At 47.8% G+C, this 19,186-nt stretch overlaps 2 protein-coding genes across 5 annotated transcripts in view; one reads left to right on the top strand and one right to left on the bottom strand.

Annotated features, from left to right (window-relative positions):
- Window positions 1-5: 5 nt before the first annotated feature.
- Window positions 6-3,253, top strand: HTR6 (5-hydroxytryptamine receptor 6; the record flags this gene model as incomplete). Its single annotated transcript, XM_027693150.1, has 3 exons — window positions 6-593; window positions 2,125-2,283; window positions 2,540-3,253. Coding segments are annotated over 3 exons (1,149 nt in total), but the record flags the coding sequence as incomplete, so codon positions are not given.
- A 2,098-nt stretch (window positions 3,254-5,351) lies between these two features.
- Window positions 5,352-19,186, bottom strand: part of TMCO4 (transmembrane and coiled-coil domains 4) — a 37,013-nt gene continuing 23,178 nt past the window's right edge. For all 4 annotated transcript variants that reach the window (XM_027693101.1, XM_027693099.1, XM_027693100.1 and 1 more), the window contains exons 12-14: window positions 17,957-18,074; window positions 14,793-14,910; window positions 5,352-6,458 (exon numbers count right to left, since the gene is read on the bottom strand). In XM_027693101.1, the coding sequence (XP_027548902.1) occupies window positions 6,126-6,458; window positions 14,793-14,910; window positions 17,957-18,074 (569 nt within the window). In that variant the 3' untranslated portion in view covers window positions 5,352-6,125. The remainder of the gene's footprint in view (window positions 6,459-14,792; window positions 14,911-17,956; window positions 18,075-19,186) is intronic.

Genomic DNA, 19,186 nt, shown 5'->3' with positions numbered 1-19,186 from the left:
TCATCACTCAGCGCTCCCTCCGCAACACCTCCAACTACTTCCTGGTGTCCCTGTTCATGTCGGACCTGATGGTGGGGCTGGTGGTGATGCCCCCAGCCATGCTCAACCAGCTCTACGGGCGCTGGGTGCTGCGGGGGGACTTCTGCTCCCTCTGGGCCTCCTTCGATGTCATGTGCTGCAGTGCCTCTATCCTCAACCTCTGCATCATCAGCCTGGACCGGTACCTGCTCATCATCTCCCCGCTCAAGTACAAGCTGCGTATGACCTCCTGCAGGGCCCTCTGGCTCATCCTGGCTACCTGGACCGTGGCTGCGCTGGCCTCCTTCCTGCCCATCAAGATGGGATGGCACAAGCTGGAGTTTGAGGAGCTCTCCCTGAACGTCACCTTGCGGGGGGATGAAGATCAGTGCCGGCTGGTGGTCAGTTTGCCGTACGCCCTGGTCGCCTCTTGCCTCACCTTCTTCCTCCCATCTGCTGCCATCTCCTTCACCTACTGCCGCATCCTCCTGGCTGCCCGCAAGCAGGCGGTGCAGGTGGCTTCCCTCGCCTCCAACGTGGCCACCAGCACCACTACCGATGACACCATGCCACAGGTAAGGTGCCCACAGGGACCTTGTTTTTTGCAGACCCCACAGTTTGGGTGCCTGGGGTGTTTCTGCCTTCTGGACAACCTTAGAGCCAGAGCTGGCTTTGACAACTAGACCACAGGGAGGGAGATTTTGGGCAACATCCACCTCGCTGACGCCCTCTGAAGTGCCCTGTGTCTGTCCCACCAATGGAGAGCTTAGAGGCTGCTCTGGAGCACACAAACAGCATGAGCAGAAGCAGAGAAATTATAAGATTCAGGCAAAAACGCTCAGCGATGCAAAATAAAGGGACTTTAGCCCCCCTCTTGGCTGGCGTCATCCCTGAGGGTTTTAATCTTATATCTGATTTTCCACTCGTAAGTCTTGGCCGTGGTGGGTGTGAGACATATGGGGGAGAAGGATTTCAACTAATAGCAAATGCCAAACTCTGGAGAGCATCTTATTTTGAACAGAAGCTTCTATTTTTGTTACCTGGTTAACAGGAACTGCCAAACCCCTTCTTGTGCGATCACTGGTTTCGCGTGTGGGTTTTATAACCAAAACGTGACTGCACTTGTTTGTATTTCTTCAGGAGAAGGTAACTGCCACTAAATCTAACAGCTCTAATTCCCTGTAATAGGCTTTATTGACCACATATCCTACAGGGAAAAGGCAAACTTAACTGTCTTTAAATACCTTGATTTAGTTTGTTCACTCTAAGAGCAGAGACAGGACTCTGGCCAGCTCTCCCACATGTGATAAGATGCACCAGACGGTCAAAAGGAAAAGGACAATCAAAGAATAAACAGTCAATATCGTAAAGAATTTATTTTCTCCCTGGATGTCAGGTTTTTGGACTCCACAAACACATTCACTGGATCAGGGGATGCTCAGGGGCTTTGTCATGTTGAGGAAAACCAGCATCCACCACCTGTCTTTCAGCCAAGGCCAGTGGCCCAAAAGGTTTCTTGGAGCCCCAAATTGGCTGAAAACAAGGTTTTCAGGGAACCTTGTCAGCCAGGGAACCTTCAAATTTTATCTTTTAACCAGATTTTGCTCTCTTTTGGGGCAGGAAGCTGAGTGGCAAAGGAGCATCATTTAATTACAGTGGAGGGCTGAGATAATCAGTTCATTTTAGATTGCAGGGGGGATGGAGGGCTGAGTTATGGTGTTTCTAGGCTGAAATGTTTCCCGCTTTTATAAACATAGTTAGTTTGTTGCTGTAATCAGCAGTTGGAGCTGCCTCTTTAGGGCTTTGTCCTCACCAAAACATGGACTGAGCTGAGTTTTTCTATAAAGAACAGCCTAGTGAGAACCTCCTATTTTACAGTAAAAAAAATAAGGTAATGTTGAGGGTTTCTATTGTTTCCTCTCCCTAATTTGCAGTTCAGGCCCTGCGGTGCATGCCCTGCTCCTGTCTCTTGGAGAAGGGAATTAATAGCAGGGTTTTTTCAGGATTTGGATCACCGAACCTCACTTTTCTTGGGCAGAGGCTGGCAGTGGTGCTGGCAGCTCCAGTCTGGGGAGGCTCATCACCATTCCTTGTCTCCTGCTACAGATTCCCTGTGTCCCAAGCCAGCCCATGGCCGGCAGCGAGAGCAGGAGGTTCACCAACAAGCACAGCAAGAAGGCACTGAAGGCCAGTCTGACCCTGGGCATTCTCCTGGGCATGTTCTTTGTGGCCTGGCTCCCCTTCTTCATTACCAATGTGATGCAGGTAAGAACCTGTGGGGGTTTTGTGTTGGGTTTTCAAAAGCTTTTCACTCGGGATCCATCTGGGTTCAATCTGAAGATCTTGCTGGAACACCTCTGGGAGCAAAGATGCAACTTCCCCAGGGAGCAACAGCAAGGAAAAACCCTTCAAAAGGGATTTGGAGGTTTCCTTTGAAAGGGGAATGTTGGTGTGCCTGGGGAACTGCTCTGGATCGGGGCTGAGGTGGGAGACACTGCTAATCCCTGCTGTGCCCCTCCAGGCTGTCTGTGGCTGTGTCCCAGCCGGATTCTTCGATGTGCTCACCTGGCTGGGATACTGCAACAGCACCATGAACCCCATCATCTACCCGCTCTTCATGAGGGACTTCAAGAGAGCCATGGGCAAATTCCTGCCCTGCTGCCGGCGCTCGGGGGATCCCCAGCCCAGTGCCATCTCCTTCTCCATGAGGAACTCCAACAGCGGAGCCCGTGCCGCCACGTCCCTCAAGAACATCCTCACCTTGCAGGCTGAGACTGACTCAGTTGACTCCAGGGCGCTGGGGAATGATCCCAACCTGCTGCCAGCCCCCCTGACCTCGCACGCCCCCTCTGTCAGCCTGTGGGACGCAGAGCCCCCGGATGCGGAGCCGCAGGTTGGGCAGCTCAGCACCCCCGTGGCCTGAGTGGGGTCACAGAGCTCCATGTGCTGGGAAGGATCCCTCAGCCCCACACAAGCAGCCCATGTGCTGCTGCTCCAATTCCCTCTTCCAGTGCACCGTGCAGCTTGTGGAGGGGCACTGCTATGGGTAGGTTCAGCCACGTGTCACTGCTGAATTGACTTGCCTCGTTTCTCTCTCTTCCATCCCTCCTTTGCTCACTGGCACCAGTCCCTCACCCTTCTTGAGGCCTTTGGACAACACTCTCAGGAAGGTGGTGGGATTCTTGGGGTATCCCAAGGGGGCCAGGACTCGATGATCCTTGTGGGTCCCTTCCAACTCAGCATATTTTGTGATTCTGGTTAGTCTGAACGTTGGATTCCAGATCCTCTGTCCCCCTAAACTTAAACCAAGGTTTGGTTTTCAGCTTTCACACACGGATCACCTCCATCTCACCCACTGCACTGAGAGGAGTGATGGAAACACATCCCATGACTCATGGATAAGAGGTTTGGAGCTGCTTCAGCCCATGGAACATCACATCTTCTTGGAGCTGCATTTCCTCTCCTGACTTGGAGCATGTCTGTCTCAGTTTCCTGTTAAGCAGTGAGTTACAGCCCAGTGAAACCATCATGTTTAATCATGGAGAGCTGCACTATGGGGGTTCAATTGGGTGCAGAATGTCCAACACTGATTTTTGGATGTTCTGTAGGGGTGTGGGGGAGCGACTCGTCATGGCTCTGTGGGTTGTGTGACAGTAGTAATGGGATCAGTGCCTCTTACAGCTCCATCCTACAGCTTCCCATTCTTGGCACAGGACCACCACACTTCTCTCTGACAATTCGTTAATTTTTAGATGATGCAATTAGAAAATACACTCTCCCCCCTTTTCAAATAGGAATCTAAAGAAATATTGTCTTTTAAATGACAATTCCAGGCCGCCTCCACCCAGCCCACCCCCACCATAGCCATAAGCAGAGAGAACAGTGAGTAATGTGGCAAGTGGGCTCTTAAAAAAAATCAATAAAACAAATTATTTTAGTAAATTCTTCCTCAAGTGCCTTTGGGCTGCAGAGCTGGGCTGGCAGTTGGCTGCTGTGCCCTCCCTGGGCCCCTCCCCTCCAAGCCTTCTGCCTAATTCTGAGCTCCCATTAACGGATTTGACTGTGCTCCTGGAACTCACCAGTATCCAAACAGACACAGAGCATCCCCTGGATATGGAATGCTGGAGGAAACAGCCATGCTCCAAGCAAATCTCTCTAGTTTTCTTTCCACGTTGCCCATGGATGCTCCAGAACTGAACAAGAGTTTTTATAACCAACTTGACATTTACTTGGTACTTTGTACCCCCTGGGAGCCGGCACTGGCCCAGCAGTCAGGGATGAGCAACTGGGAGACACCGAGGGTTCATCAGGTTCAAACCTCAAACTGTTCAATACATTTTCCCCTGGATGTGTGGACAGAGAGCCTGGGGCTGGTGTCAAGCATAGAGATCAATATGTGCATCTTCCCACAAAATGGCTTTATATAAAGCCACACTTTGACTACAACTCCTGTTAAAAAGGAGCAGGAAAATGCACGATGGAGTCTGGAAATCCCTTAGGTACTAAATTAGCCTTGGGAGATGGACAGAGAGAGAGAGAGACCTCTTCAAGCCAAATGTTCAAAAGCAATAGTTTATTACTGTCTCATCAAGACTGTAATAATTAGGTGTTTGCTTGTGGACAAAGCCTTGGATGAGTGGAGAAATCCCATTCTTTCCTTGCAGCCAACAGCATCAACACTGACCGGGCAAACAGCCCCAGCACTGTGGGATCCTGTGGCCTGTCTCAAGAGATGTCTCCCATCACTGCTCCAGAATGGAGCTGAGAAGGTCTGAGCCTCCCTGGATATTGGATTTGGGGAGAGGAAACACCAGGCACTGAACCCAAACCGTTGTGCTTTGCTGTGTTACAGCATCATCCCCAAAACCAGCCATGTCTTTGACTCCATGAGAAATAATCTGCAGGTAAGGTTTGCAGGGAGCCTGGGGAAGGAAGGAGAAGGCGTGCTGGATCAGGGAGGCAGGAGGAGGAGGAGGACCCTCTGTGAACCGAAATTGGAAGGTGCAATTGCACTAATTCCCCTCCTGAGTCCCCTCAGATCAGGGGTGGGAGGTGTTTGTACCATCACACTTGTGGCAAAGCAGAAAATCCCACGGGTGTTCTCAGAGCAGAGGTATCCACTTGTCATGCTCCTGCCAGATGCATTTTCCTGGGGTTAGCAGAAAAACAGGACAGAAAACGAGCTTTTATGGAAGATGTGGATCAGTCCCACACGATTTGGGAGCTTTGCTAGCAGGGGATGTAAAGCTGTGTCCTTTCCTCTGCTCTGAGACTGGGGAGAGGTGGAACCAATTCACTTTTATGGAAGGAGGTAAAAATGAAACAGATTCATGTTTATCCTATTCCAAGTATGGGTTTTATTTTAAGCCAATTAAAAATATGTCTAAAGGGGGCTTTTAAGGCTGGAGATGTGTGTGGGACCCAAAAGGAAAGTGTCAGTGGGTTGCTGGGCTTGGAGAGCCTGGAAGTTTCATAAGCCATCAGTTTTCCTGCTGCTGTCACCCAGGGTCCCAAGCATGTTTCTAACAGGAACAGGCCCTCCAACACTCATTGCCATCAACCTGGAGACAGGAAAACAGTCTTGGAGATTGGAAAGTGCCCTGGCAGCCCGAGCCTTTCTCCTCCTCAGCCAGCACAGCTAAAGTGTGGACACTGATCTGCCCGAAGTGGGGCAGGCAGAGCCCTCAACACACCTGAAATCCACAAACCAAACCAATCTCCAGTGGAAAAACACTTTTAATTTCCTAATGATGAGCCCCCCTCTGTGATATGATTAAAATCCCCTCAGAACCACTTGCTTCTCAGTTATAGGGATGCAGTGCTGAGGGGGAACAGTTGCTTCCTGTAAGGATTTGGATGGGGATCTGTCCCGGATTCCTGAGGAGCAGTGCAGATACAGGCAGGAACCAGCCCTCTTTCGTCCGTGGGAGCTGCCGTTGGCAGCTGCTCTGAATGCTCTGATCTAGTGCCAAACCAGTGCCACCCTCCAGGCTCACTTGAGGGGCTGGAAACTGCAGCTCCAGCTCCGCCGGCTCTATCCCTGGGGAATCCCAGTGCCACAGCTGGTGCTGTGACAGCAGTTTTAGTGCTGGCTGAGCAGCTCTGCTCTAATTTGCTTCTTCTCCTGCTGCCTGGTCCTTGCTGGCCCTGCTGTGGGAGCAGTTCGGGCAGGGCAGAGAGGGTTCTCCCAGGAGAGAGCAGGAGGAATCCCGTCGGTGAGCACAGCTGGCTGGGAGAGCCTCACCCCCAGCCTCATCCTCCTCTTTCCTGGCATTTTCCTCTCCCCGAGCCTCGCTGCCCGCTTCTCGCAGGGATTTCTTGGCTAGAGGGGGGAAAAGGCTGCCACTGCCCTTCTCTACCGGCTGGTATTCCTTGGTTTTAATGCCCACAGCTTTTAGGATCGTGTCCATCTGCTTCATGTAGTCCAGGTGGCCGTTTACCTGCAGGGCACAAGAATCCTGTGAGTGGGGAACCTGTGGGGACCCAGCTCAGCCAAGTCCTTCATCCCAACAGCCACCACTGCCATGAAACTTGGGTTTGGCTCTGAGGAGGAAAGAATGAGGCTGGAAAATCAAAGAATCACGGAATCATTAAGGTTGGAAAAGATATTTATGATCATCAAGTCCAGCACTGCCAAGGCCACCACTAAACTACATCCCCAAGTGCCACATCCACACGGTTTTTGAACACTTCCAAGTTGGTGATTCCACCATCGGATAAATGCAGTTGTGCATGGAACTGCCTGAACTGGCAGCAGCCTTTGCAGCACATGCTGCTGCTGGATTATTTTTCTTCTGAGACGTTTAAAAGCCTGGACCTGGCTGAGTTACAAGCCCCATATCCTGGGTGCCATGAGGGTAAGAGGAGCAGCTCTGCCACGGGGAGAGAGCTCTGCCAGGTAGGAGATGATTTCTCTTAGTTCAGCTCCCTGTTCTGTGCTAAATGACATTCCTCCAGGTGCCTCAGCTCCCTTGTAAAAGCCAAGATTATCTTATTTAAATTAAGATACAGTCATTAAACCTTACACAGCTACCAAGTGCGTTAAGGTTCTTGGCTGGAGGCTGCACTGATCCATCCCACACAATATAAAACCAGGAGCCCAAGAGTTATGGGTCCATAAACCAAATAAAAGTCAACAGCAGGTGCAAAAACCCAGATGTTTTTATTGTAAGATGAATTCCACGATAAGATAAAGCCTTCTGAGATGAATGTTGGAATGTATCCTTCCAGTCAGGGAGCAGGAGAACAGAAAACCTCCTCTGAAGGTGATTGTTGTTTCTACTAAAGGCCACATGGTTGGAGAGGAAGAAATTCCTTCCCCATTCCAGGTGTCCTGCACAAACCAAGCACTTGATGCACCGACAGCATCCTGAGATACTGCAACATCTTTGGTAAATTCAATTTCCAGCAGTTTAAATCCTCCCTGACCCAGCCAGAGAGCTGGCTCAGCCTCTTATTTACCCAAACCCTACTAGTAATTAGGGAATTTCCACATCAGGGAATATGCAACACCCCAGTCCCAGGTTTCATGCTTCCCAGCCAGGTAGATGAGTGCCCCAGAAAGGGATGATGATGGTAAGAGCTCTTCACAGAGCTTTGCAAAGACACCAGCCATGGACCCTCCGCTCAGCTCCTGCCTGGTTCCAGAGCAATCCTTCAGCTGCCCCATCCCTGGAAGTGTCCAAGGCCAGCTTGGATGGGGCTTGGAGCAACCTGGGCTAGTGGAAGGTGTCCCTGCCCATAGCAAGTGGTTTGAACTGGTGCCTTCCAACACAAACCGTTCTGGGATTCTGGGATTCATCGCTGTGCAAGCACCAGGGTTCCCAGCACAGCTGTCTTAAAACTAAAGCTAACCTTTCCTCCCAAAAATCCAAACTCCAAGAAGTTTGCATGAAGTGGCTTTGGAGGGGGAAACATTTGGCTGCACTTAGGGCTTGGAGCAAACTGAAGGATTTAATCTGCACATCAGGCATACAATATGTGACTCGAATCCCTCCAGATGGCTCAACATGCTCTGGGTGTTTGGAACTGATTAGTTAACTAAAATAACCATGGAAGGACTGAGGAACTGGCTGTGGGCAGTGGACATTGTCCTCTGGAAAAATACAAATCTTTTGCTGCTCAGTCAGGGTGGTTGGTGCTGAAGGAGCAAAGTGGGGATAGACAGGAAGGAACTGGACTTGCTGGGAGTCGGGTCTGAAGGCCCTTGGTTTGTTGCATTCAGAACCTCTCCCGTCACCACCATCTGCCTGCCCTGGTCAGTGCTTGGGGATTTCTCATCCTGGTGTTACCGAGTCATTAGTCAGAGGGAACAAATTTCCTCTGCCACCTTAAGGACTAGATTTTCGTATCTCCTCAGTATCCAGCAGCTTCCACTAAAACAAGAGGGAATTCCTGTTCCTTGAGCACCATGATCACCGAGGGATGCAGGGTTATGAGCCATTCTGAAGAGCTCATGCAGCTAAAAGAGAAGCTGAAAAATCCTGAAAAATCTGTCCCTTCCTGCAGCTCTGCTAAACCTCTAATCTCTAAATCTCTTCCAAGGAAATTCACTCCTGTCTCCAGGACAGCCCAGGAGAGGATTCCCTAAAGCTGGACCAGCACAAGCCCTGAGAAGTGTGAGAGGAGGGAGGACTCTGCTGCACTGTGACATTGAGCACTGAGCCATCAGCAAAAGAACAGCAAACAAACTGCCTTGCCACTTGCCATCCTGGTGGGAAAATCCAGCAATTCAAGATCTCCAAAGCCTGTTTCCACCTGCTATCAAAGGATGAATTCCTCCACTGGGTAGGCTGTGCAGGAGATGGGAGGGGAACATCTACAACATAGTCAATAAAAACTTTAAAGGGAAATAAAGAGGTTGTTTGAATATTTATCAGAACAAAGTGCAGGAGGAATTTCAGGATGAATGGAAGAGTGTGTTCAGCACCACAGCAAATAGATTTCTGCTTGTTATAAGGAAATGAAAGCAGTGGGGTGGGTTTATTGCTGTGTTTAGGTGACTTCTCCCTGCTCTATCTGACTTTATGGTTGCTTTGACTCATTGGAAAACATGAGCCAGCTGCCTCTGGCACTGCTGCTGCTGGGAGATCTCTGGAGGACAACAACCGATGGCTTTGCTCAGGGGGATCCACCAGCCAGCAGAAAGGAGACATCAGCTCAGAATGTTTGGAAAGGTTTTCAAGTTCAAATCCACCCAAAAGTGTCAAAAAGTCACTGAGCACAATCAGCTGCGACTGTTAAATTCACAGAGAAGTGGTTTTGTTGTGTACAGAGGGGGAATCCCAGTTTCTCTCTGGTTTGAGCTATAGGAACACAATGTGTGCTGGATCCTGGCAAGGGGAGGGCAGAGAAAGGGCCAGGAGAAAGGAGACATTCTATATGATCCTGGCTCTGCCACGGGCTCATGTGGGCACAGGCACGGCTCCTGCTCCATCACAACACTGAGTATCACAGTGACATCACTCCATATGGCAGAGATAAGACTCCACTGCTCTCTCCAGAGCCAAGTATCCTCAGGTCGTGCCCAGAGTCCTTCAATAAAAGCTCCACCACCCATCCTGAGCAGCAACACAAGGAGTGCATTTGGCTCCAAATCCCTGTTTGCTCTGCAGGGCTGTGGAACTGCCTGAGCTGAGCTCAGTGTCCCTCAGCCTCTCTGCTCCCTGTGGGCAGGTACAGGACAGGGCAGTTCCTCCTGCTGCCCATCACCAACACCCTATGGATTCACAGGGAATCCCTGAGGAGACAGGCAGTGTGGTGGAGGAGGCACGAGCCACTCATACCCTTCAGAATTTCACCCCTTGAATTTGTTTTGAGCCCATCACGTACAAAGAGCAACTTTATCATGCGGGAAAAGATTCTATCAAGTTAAAACATCTCTGCAGAGTTTTGTTATTTCAGCAGGAGCAGTAATGACCTTGGAGGGCATCCTTCAGGGATTCCCTGTTAGCAAATACTGTCTGTTTTCACAGCAAATGGTATTTTGGGGGTGGCGAAAGAGTTCCTGGAGTGAGCTGCATTTTCTGGAGCTCAGCTGATAATCACAGCTCACCTTTCAGCAGCCCTTTCCTCCTCTGGGTGTCAGACACTGTGTGTACACACAGAATGGAATCAAACTGCAGAGCCAGCTCAGCAACTTGGGTTATTGTTTACTCTCCCTTTCCCAAAGCTACAGCGAATATGTTGTCCCAGAAGAGCACTGGAGTCCAACCCTACCTCTGAACTGAACTGCCAGACAGTTTTGGGGAGTTACTGGTACAGAAGGGAAGAAGCTCAAATGCCACTGGTGCTTTCCAAAAACTCCTCAGTTCTGGATGCTGCCTCCAAACCCACGCAGAGCCTGGTCCAGATGGTGGCACAGACTGATGGATTGATTACCAAGCTGTGCCACATTATCACTCAAAATCCAGTCACCTCTGCCAAGCTGGCAGGCTCCTCTGGCCACAGATATTCCCACATGTCAGTCTAAGCCTTAGTTCAGAAGCTGGGCACATCCTGCATGACAGAAGGCATTTACAGAATCCCAGAGTCCTACAATAGTTTGGGTTGGAAGGGACCAGATCGTTCCACCCCTGCCATGGGCAGAGACACCTTCCACTATCCCGGGTTGCTCCAAGTCCCATCCAAGCTGGCCTTGAACACTTCCAGGGATGGGGCAGCCACAGCTTCTCTGGGCAACCTGTGCCAGGGCCTCGCCACCCTCATAGGGAAGAATTTCTCCACAATCTCCAATCCAACCCTGCCCTCTGGCAGTAGGAAGCCATTCTTCCTTGTCCTGTCACTCCAGGCCCTTGTACCAAGTCCCTCTCCAGCTCTCTTGGAGCTCCTTTAGGCACTGGAAGGGGCTCTAAGGTCACCCTGGAGCTTTCTCTTCTCCAGGCTGAACAATCCCAATTCTCAACCTGGAAGAAAATGTCCTGGCTGTTTTCCACAGTTTTCCCACAGCTTATGGCAAAACTCTAATGCTGCCTGGGCAGGGGAATGTGGCTGGATCTCCCAAAAGCCAAAGGCAGAGCAGATTCCCACAGCAGGAACCAGAGAACATTCAATGAACCTTGATACAGGCTGTGGCTGAATGGAAGCCTTTGGGATTTATCAGCCACAAAGCAAAACCAAACTGCAAGTTATTAATGGCTTTGATTGCACCTTTTTTGGAAAAGCTTTTTCAGTTTCTTCCTCTGTTCTGACACAGTGACAATGCCAGAACCCTCTGCTTGTATCCCAAAGGGAAAAATGTATTTCATATGTATTTAATCTGGGATTCTCGGAGCTCCCAAATCAAGAAGAAGCACAGAAAATGAAGCCACTGATGACTCCAGGGTTGTAGAAACCATCCCTGTGACCCCACAGACCAAAAGACAAATAGATAAATTTCCATAAAGCCCTGGATTTCCCCTCAGTGTGAGAGAGGCTCTCCCAGCTCCCCCAGGTTGCTGCTTGAAGCTGAGTTCTGCTCCAAGCTCCTGCTCCTCTGATCCTGTCTTTGCCTGTCACCATGGGAGGTGGCACTGCTCATTTGGAACAAGTGAAAAAAAGAGAAGGAATGAGACCCTGGCAACCTTTTGCCTTTTGAACTCCCCAGAGTTCTTAATTAATCTGTATTTTGTAACCACAATTAATTCTTTGCTGCAAGTCTTGGGAATATAGTGGGAAAAAACACAGGTTAACGTGTTTGGGGGAAAAGTCTGACTCACAGAAGTGCCAAAGCAGTTGTATTCCACAAAATTCAGGCTTTCCATCTGCTTATGGTATTGATGTACCTGCCTGGCTGAGGGCCAGAATGCCTTGAATCTGCTTGTCCTCCATCATAACAGGAATACTGGTCCCTCTCCAGAGGAGGGACTGAAAGGAGGGTGGAGCTAGGTGAGGGTAACAAGTCACAGGACGAGTGGAAACAGCCTCAAGCTATGCCAGGGGAGGTTTAGGTTGGATATTAGGAAAAATTTCTTCATGGACAGGGTGGTCAGACAATGGAACAGGCTGCCCAGGGTGGTGGTGGAGTCCCCATCCCTGGAGGGAGCTAAAAGCCATGTGGATGTGGCACTTGGGGACATGGGTTAGTGGTGGCTTTGGCAGTGCTGGCAGACTGTGATCCATCCCTGCTCTCTGCTAGATTTCCAACCCTGCATTCCCACTGTTCCCAAGTTTGCAAGTTAATCCCTGTTTTCTGATGCCGCGAAACTGCCCAGAGAAACTAAAATGCCAATTCCTGACCCGTGAGCCTGCCTGAAAATGCTCCCTGTGCTCTGCCTCAGAGCAGCTCTGCAATATTCAAACGTTAATTCAGCCTGCGCTGTACAAACTCCCCTGGGAACAAACAGCAATCAGGATAATCCACTGTAGCTCCACCACTTCCTTGGTCTCTAACAGGTGCTGTCAAACAAATCCACTGAATAAATCAGCCCCATTGTAACCATGAGGAAGGATTTTATAACCATTTGCTGAGTGGGAGGACGTTTTTCTCCTGCTTTTTAACTGACAGTCAGATAAAAAACACATTAATCAAGAGAGACATGAGATAGAGGCCTTGGAAGTAAATTCCTGGTTATACTGAGGGCTCTTAGTCCTCCACTCATTAGAGGATTCTGGTGCTACCACAGCAAAGAGAACCAAGCTGTTTGGATCCAGTCCAGTTTTCATCATGGATGGACTGGGAGATGCCAAAAATACTGAGGCTGCCTGTGTAATACTTCCACGCTGAACACCTTTGCATCAGTTACACTTTTTTCTTCTATCACGCCTTGTTATTCTGGCAGGAGACTCACAGGGACCTCCAGCAAGGGCATCTGCAGAGATGGAGCTGGTCCCCAGAAAGAAAACTTCTCTATACATCTCTAAATATTAGTATGTATTTTTCTGTTATGCTACTGCACTGTATTTGCAGCAAAATCCATCTTTGCTTTCTTAATATTTAAAAAAAAATATTGTCCCTGGATATTTCCTTCCCATTCTTCCTCCTTTTACTCCTAAAATGTTCATCAGAATGCACTGTATTGCTTCCTATAAAGCTCCATGGTCTGGAAAACAGATCAAGAGAATGACACCTACTTAATATATATTTTTCCCCCAAAGCTTTGCAGTGAGATGAAGGAAGTGTCAGCTCTTTCTGAAGGAGAGCAGCACTGGGATTGTCTGCTGGCACCAGGCAGATGCACAACCCTAGGAGATGAGCAGAGAGCAGCTCTGTAAACATTACTCATTCAGCTGAAATGCAAATCCTGCTCCTCTGAGGGAAATGGAGAGGCTGCTGCAGCATAAAGTGTGCAGGACGCCGGGGGCTTCACAGTTCAGGAAGCAGAAGGTCAATGGAAGGAGGGTCTTTGAACAGAACTCAAAAAGAGGAGAGTAACACAGACTGACTGACAGGAAACGTCACCCCAGTGCCACCACTTGGCATCTTTGGCCATTTTCAAGCCAGCAACAGATGTCAGATAGAAAGCGACTAATGGCAGCTCTGGGGATGGTGAGAAACTGGATGTGGGAGTGTGTGGAAATGCTGACAACTCAGTGAGACGCAAAGATACAAGTGCTGGACCATGTTTAAAAGCCTCCACTATACCCCTTCCAAAACATGGGAAGCCCATATTTTGTTCTGCGAAGTGTCTGTTCTCTCTGTTCAGCACCAAGCCCTGTGTTTGCTGGCGAGGGCTGTGCAGAGCTCAGTTATAATGAATGAAATGAGCTGGGAGCAGTTGGGTATTTATAGGCTCAGGAAGATGGTGCTCCAAAAAATCTGAAAGCTCTTCAAAAGTGCCTTTGGCTCCAGAGCAACACTGACAGTCCCTGTCAGCTTGTGGGGACATTTGGGAAAAGTCATGGCAGGAACAACAACCGTGGAAGTATCCTGAGCTTTGTACCAAGCATCTCCCAGTTTGCAGAGAGTGAAAAATGAATTAAAACAATTAAGATAAGGAAAGACACAATGACATGCCCAAGATTTCTGTGGATATGGATGCACAAGCTGAGTTCTGCATGGTTTTCCATGGAAGAGCTCACTCATGAGACAACAATGTGATGATGAGTTTGCTTAATGTAATTGAGTTGAATATTGCTGGATATATTGCCAGATGTTATAACAGTGGCTTATCATTAATGACACCGGATAGCTCTGAGGAAGTCTCTTCCTGCTTCCTGGAGACCCACACTCCAAACAGGCTGCAGGACCTGGCAAACCAACCGTTGCCATCATGGAGCTTCTGTAATTCCAAACCGGTTCCAATTCTGGTCGGTGTGGCCCTGGGGACCAAGGTACAAGGCCCACGGACCCGGCCCTGAATGAACCTGAACAGTGTTGGAGGCTCCACCAAGATAAGATTGTGGGCTGCACCTCCTCCACAGACACATGTTTGAGTTCCACGTTTTCCAGCTGCTGATCCTACTTCCCCTTGATCCAGACTCACAGGGGTTGGAATGGGATGATCTTTCAGGTCCCTTCCAACCCAAAACATTTTATGATCCTATGACAGAAAGGTCCTTCTTAGAGAATAATGGCATTTTCTGTATCCAGTATGAGATATGTCAGAACCAAAAATCCCCAAATATATCCAAAAGGAGAGGCAAATTCTCATTTTTTTGCTCAATGCTGAGCACTGGCTGGGCAAAAAAAATCCAGAGTGAAGTCTAAGATCAGTTTCCCCAAAGACAGGGAAGAGGGACAATTTACCTGGAGGGGCTCTCTTCAGTACCCAGCTTCCCCTAGGTAGTGAGTGTAGGGTTACAGTGCTGCAAGCAAAGCATGATGGAGAAAAAAGCAGAATATAGGAACTACTTACTACAGAGGAAAGGTCCATGTTTACCATCCTCCTGTCATCCAGGTCAACTGGCTGGAGTCCTGCAACGTTGAGCTGGACAGAGGAGGTTCTGTACACAAAGCTCAGCAGCCAATCCCCTCTAGAAGCAGAGAAGAGAGGGAATAAATCCTGTTGTCCAACCAATGCAATGAAGAGTCACAGAATCCTAGAACAGTTTGGGTTGGAAGGGACCCTAAAGCTCATCTTGTTCCACCCCCTGCCATGGGCAGGGACACCTTCCACTAGACCAGGTTGCTCCAAACCTTGTCCAACTTAGCCTGGAACACTTGCAATGTGTTACTATCAGACCATGAGGAGAGAAGGGCTGGAAGCACAGTAATGTCTGAACCAAGACCTACTGCAGCTCCACGTGATGCAGGAATCTCATCAGGAATCATCTGCCAGATTCAGGGTAGGTTTCTGGGACACAGGAGCTGTAAATCTGAATTTAATCCGGACTCATGGGTGTAGTCTCATTTCCTGCAGCAGGTTTAATAATCTGACCTTTCTATTTATTTCTGTATTTGCTTAGAGATTGCACTACATTGACATATTTTATCCTTTCAGTAGGTACTAATAGGTACTAATAGGTAGAAGTTCTCCAGCTTGTAGACAGCTGTAAAGGTGATGAGATCTACAATACTGATGTTGTGACATAAATACTGACTGTGAAGCTCCTGGGAGTGCTCCTGATTTATAGGTACTGTGGAAACACATGGCTTCAGTGACAGAACTAGGAAGGGTTTGTTCCCACTGTAAAGCAGTACCATAAGTCACTGTGACAGTGTCAGGGTAGACTGTGGCACGAGGAGAGAAGGCAAAGCATCCTTCGGAAACACATCGCTCTCTGTGCTCAGCAAGATCATAAAATCTGGGCACCTAAATGCCACTATAGGGTAGAGTCAAGTGGGATGCGAGTGGGATTTGTCCTCTTTGATGGCAGCAGGTGAAATGCTCCTGCACACATGTCCATGTCTGCTTGTCCACTCCCAAACTCTACACTAGGAGTTGTAAGTCTATGCAGAGCTCTACAAAACCTTTACAAAACATCCACACTGCTCAACCCTGGGTTCTTGCAAAAGCTGAGTGAGTCCAACTAATTTGGGTGAGGTTTCCCACTAGGAATTTGTAGCCCCACTGTGAAATCAGAGGGGACAGCTCTGACAGCTGGTTTTCACTTGCCTTGTCCCTACGGACTTCAAAGCCCAAGGAGACAAGTTACACTGGACTGAAACTCGACAAACTGGGCTCAAATCTGATCTTGCAGGAGTTGTATTCAGTGTAATTCATCTGACCTAAACAGAGTTACTCCTGAAGTGACAGAACAAGGCCACCCTTTGTATAAGGGAGAGAACAGAGAAATCAGAATCAGCTGAGGTCTTACCAAGAACTATTTGTATAATATTTATTTAATATCTCAATCCTCATAGAAATACCCCATCTCTCTCAGTTCCCTCCTCTAGCTGCCCCTCATGCTTCCTGAATAACCCCCAAATTCAGCATCTGAGGGAAAGGTAGAGAACCTGCATAGTGGAATATTTCCTGACAGTCTCCTTACCTGCTTCTTCCTAGGTGCGAGCAACAAGCTACAATTTCTACATTACTTTTCACTCAACACCCAAGACCTGGACTTGCCAAATTACCACACCCAGGGCTAGACACACACATACTATTTTATTCCTTTTTTGTGAGTATTATAGGAAATGAATACACTGAGCTTTTTGCAGTGAAATTGATTTTTGTAGGATGCAGGGAAGAACAATATTTGCTGGGTAAGCTCAGTTATAACAATTTCTATCATTTATGGCTTCTTGGAGGAACTCAGAGCACTCCCAGGGAGGCAGCAATTGCTTTCTCCTGATGCACATGAAGAAATACTGTAAGTGCTGTGCACATCCAACATCCCTAAAACCTCCTGAGATGCAAAAAGGACAAAGGCAATAATTTTCAGCCTAACTGACACATAGGATTGATAATTTATTGTTTTGATCTTGAATACTTTTAATTAATTAATTTAATTCTTCTTTCTGAGTTAACGTACTCTGTTAGAAGCACAGTACCACAATAGTTTCTCACCTCACAGGTATGTGTGTAGGCATCCATATGGATGTGTGCGTGGAAAATACCAACAGCATTTTCACCTCTCCTTGACCCGAGGGCTCATGGCTTTATAAATGGTCTTTACTTGCAGGTATATGTTCTTTGCTAATCTTCTTGCCTGGTTCTTTCTCAGTTTATTTCCCCATGCTCTTAGTCTTCCCTGCTTCATTCCTTTGTTTTAATTTCCCCTTATCTGGTTGTGCTGGGAAGCAGTGTTCCTGTCACAATTATCTTCCAGTACACAATCATTAGGTTATTAGCCATTAGTCATCAAGCTGTCGCTTGAATTTTTAATAGCTTTTCTGAGATCGCTTCAGCTGTCTGGGGTCTCTGAACCTCCCTCTTCCTACCCAACAGCTCCCACAACTCTGCACAGCAGTTAGTTGCCTATGTGGTTTTAAAAGGCTGATATTTTTTTCAAGTCCATCTTAGTATTCTTTCACATCCTAACTAAATTTTCTACAACTATTCCAGCTATTCTTCTTTTGTAAGTAAAAAACATTATTCATGTGGACTATCCTGACCAGAAACCTACTGTAGACATAAAAACCTTCAATTTGCTTGAGCTCCTTCCCTTCCATAGTGATTTTCACATCTTGTTCCCCATAAGCAGCCCTAAGTAAATTGTATCTTAGAGCTTCTATAGATTTTAATTCTCATTCTTTAAGCCAGTGAATTTAACAGCCTTATTTATAGTCCTTTACCTAAAGCTGAGATTTAAAGGGGTTTTAGAATACATCAGATGATGCACACAAACACACTGACCCAGCTTTAGGCTGCCAGTGATAAAACACCATCCCTGTAGGAACAGGACCTACCTATGGAGCACCTCGGGCTTCCAGTGTCACAATCAGCCTTCAAGTGCCTCCTGAAGCCTCTTACCTGCAATTGATCTGAGGGAGAGACCTCCAGAGAGACAAGGCTCTGCGGCTCCTGAATCGACATCCTCACCAGCTCAAAAATTATTCACTTACAAAGTGTTTAAAAGGGATAAATACGTAAAACCATTTCAAGGATAATGAAGTGGGGATTGAGCACACACAGACCTGCAGTAACCATTTATGATCCTGCCCGACACCACTTTGGTGAGAGCTTTCCAGTGCTTGGCTTCTCCTTCCACTGGAGCTCCCAGTAAAATGACGTCTTCAATGATCCCCTGAGAGTCTGTTAAGTGAAAGTAGAACAGCTCAGATTTAAAAGGTAAATCAGAAAATATTTTTACATGAAGGAAGGGTGTGTTCAGACGTGAAGTCCAGAAAAATCGTCCTTTCTGTAGTTTCAATTTGAAGGACAGAAACAACGGAAAGAAGGATCATAAATAAAACTTTGCACAAATGTTAAATGTCTGAAGTTCAGCAGGAGTCAGTAAATGTGAAAAATAGAGATCCTGAGGCAGTGAAAAGGACCAGGCTGATGGCAGGAGGGAGAAGAGATGCTGTTCAAGCAGCAAACATCTGGAAAAGCTTGGAAACCTCAGGAAAGTTCTTTTTGCAGACCCACTGATCTGAGTTTGCACAGAGCTTTGAAACAGGTGAAAGGGACTGACATCCCATAGAGTGATCATGTTGTCATACATGAAGGATGATAAACCCTTCCCACAACCAGTCCTTAGAGCTGAGTCCATGAAAAACATGACATGCACATGTAAGAGAAAATTCTAAATTCTTAATATTGATTAGGAAGTAGCAAAAATGGAGGCATTTGCCAATACAAGTGATGATCTAGTAAACTGTTTCAATTTCCTTGTGCTGTAACCTGAATGCCCAGGGCAGGATTCAGTGAACAGCAATGTTGACTTTTAAGCATAATAAATCTTCCTCACTTATCAGAGAGCAGCAGCCAGGCAATTCCAGAAGAAATAATGATGGAACGAGAAATATTGGGCAGCTCTGCTACTTTCCTAAACTCCCGGACAATATATCAGTGTCTTTCATAAATCTTTGTGAAGAGAGAAGCTCCTGATGTCACAGCAGTTAAATGGAAGACTCATGGGCATAACATTCCAAATCCATACTCTGTACCTGTGGGAGGCCAGGCCCTAGAAGACCTGAGCTAAACCAAATGTTTGAGGGAGAGGCACTGCCTGGCTGGACTTTTAAAATGAAAATCACTTGGTTTCCTTTCCCTGAGAGTACTAAAGGACTGGAGCTCCCTGCAGCGCCTGCTCCTTCTGCACAGTGTAAATCCCGGTGCCTGACAGCAAAATCCAAACGAGCTGTCCTGGAATTAGTCCTTATTGCAAAGGAAATTTTGCACCAATGGAAAAGAGCAAAGAG

The sequence above is a fragment of the Neopelma chrysocephalum genome, unplaced genomic scaffold, assembly GCF_003984885.1.
Source record: "Neopelma chrysocephalum unplaced genomic scaffold, ASM398488v2 Primary Assembly neopelma1_90, whole genome shotgun sequence".
Lineage (NCBI taxonomy): Eukaryota > Metazoa > Chordata > Aves > Passeriformes > Pipridae > Neopelma > Neopelma chrysocephalum.
Note: the sequence above shows the minus strand (reverse complement) of the source record. Positions and strands in the feature narration are given on the sequence as shown.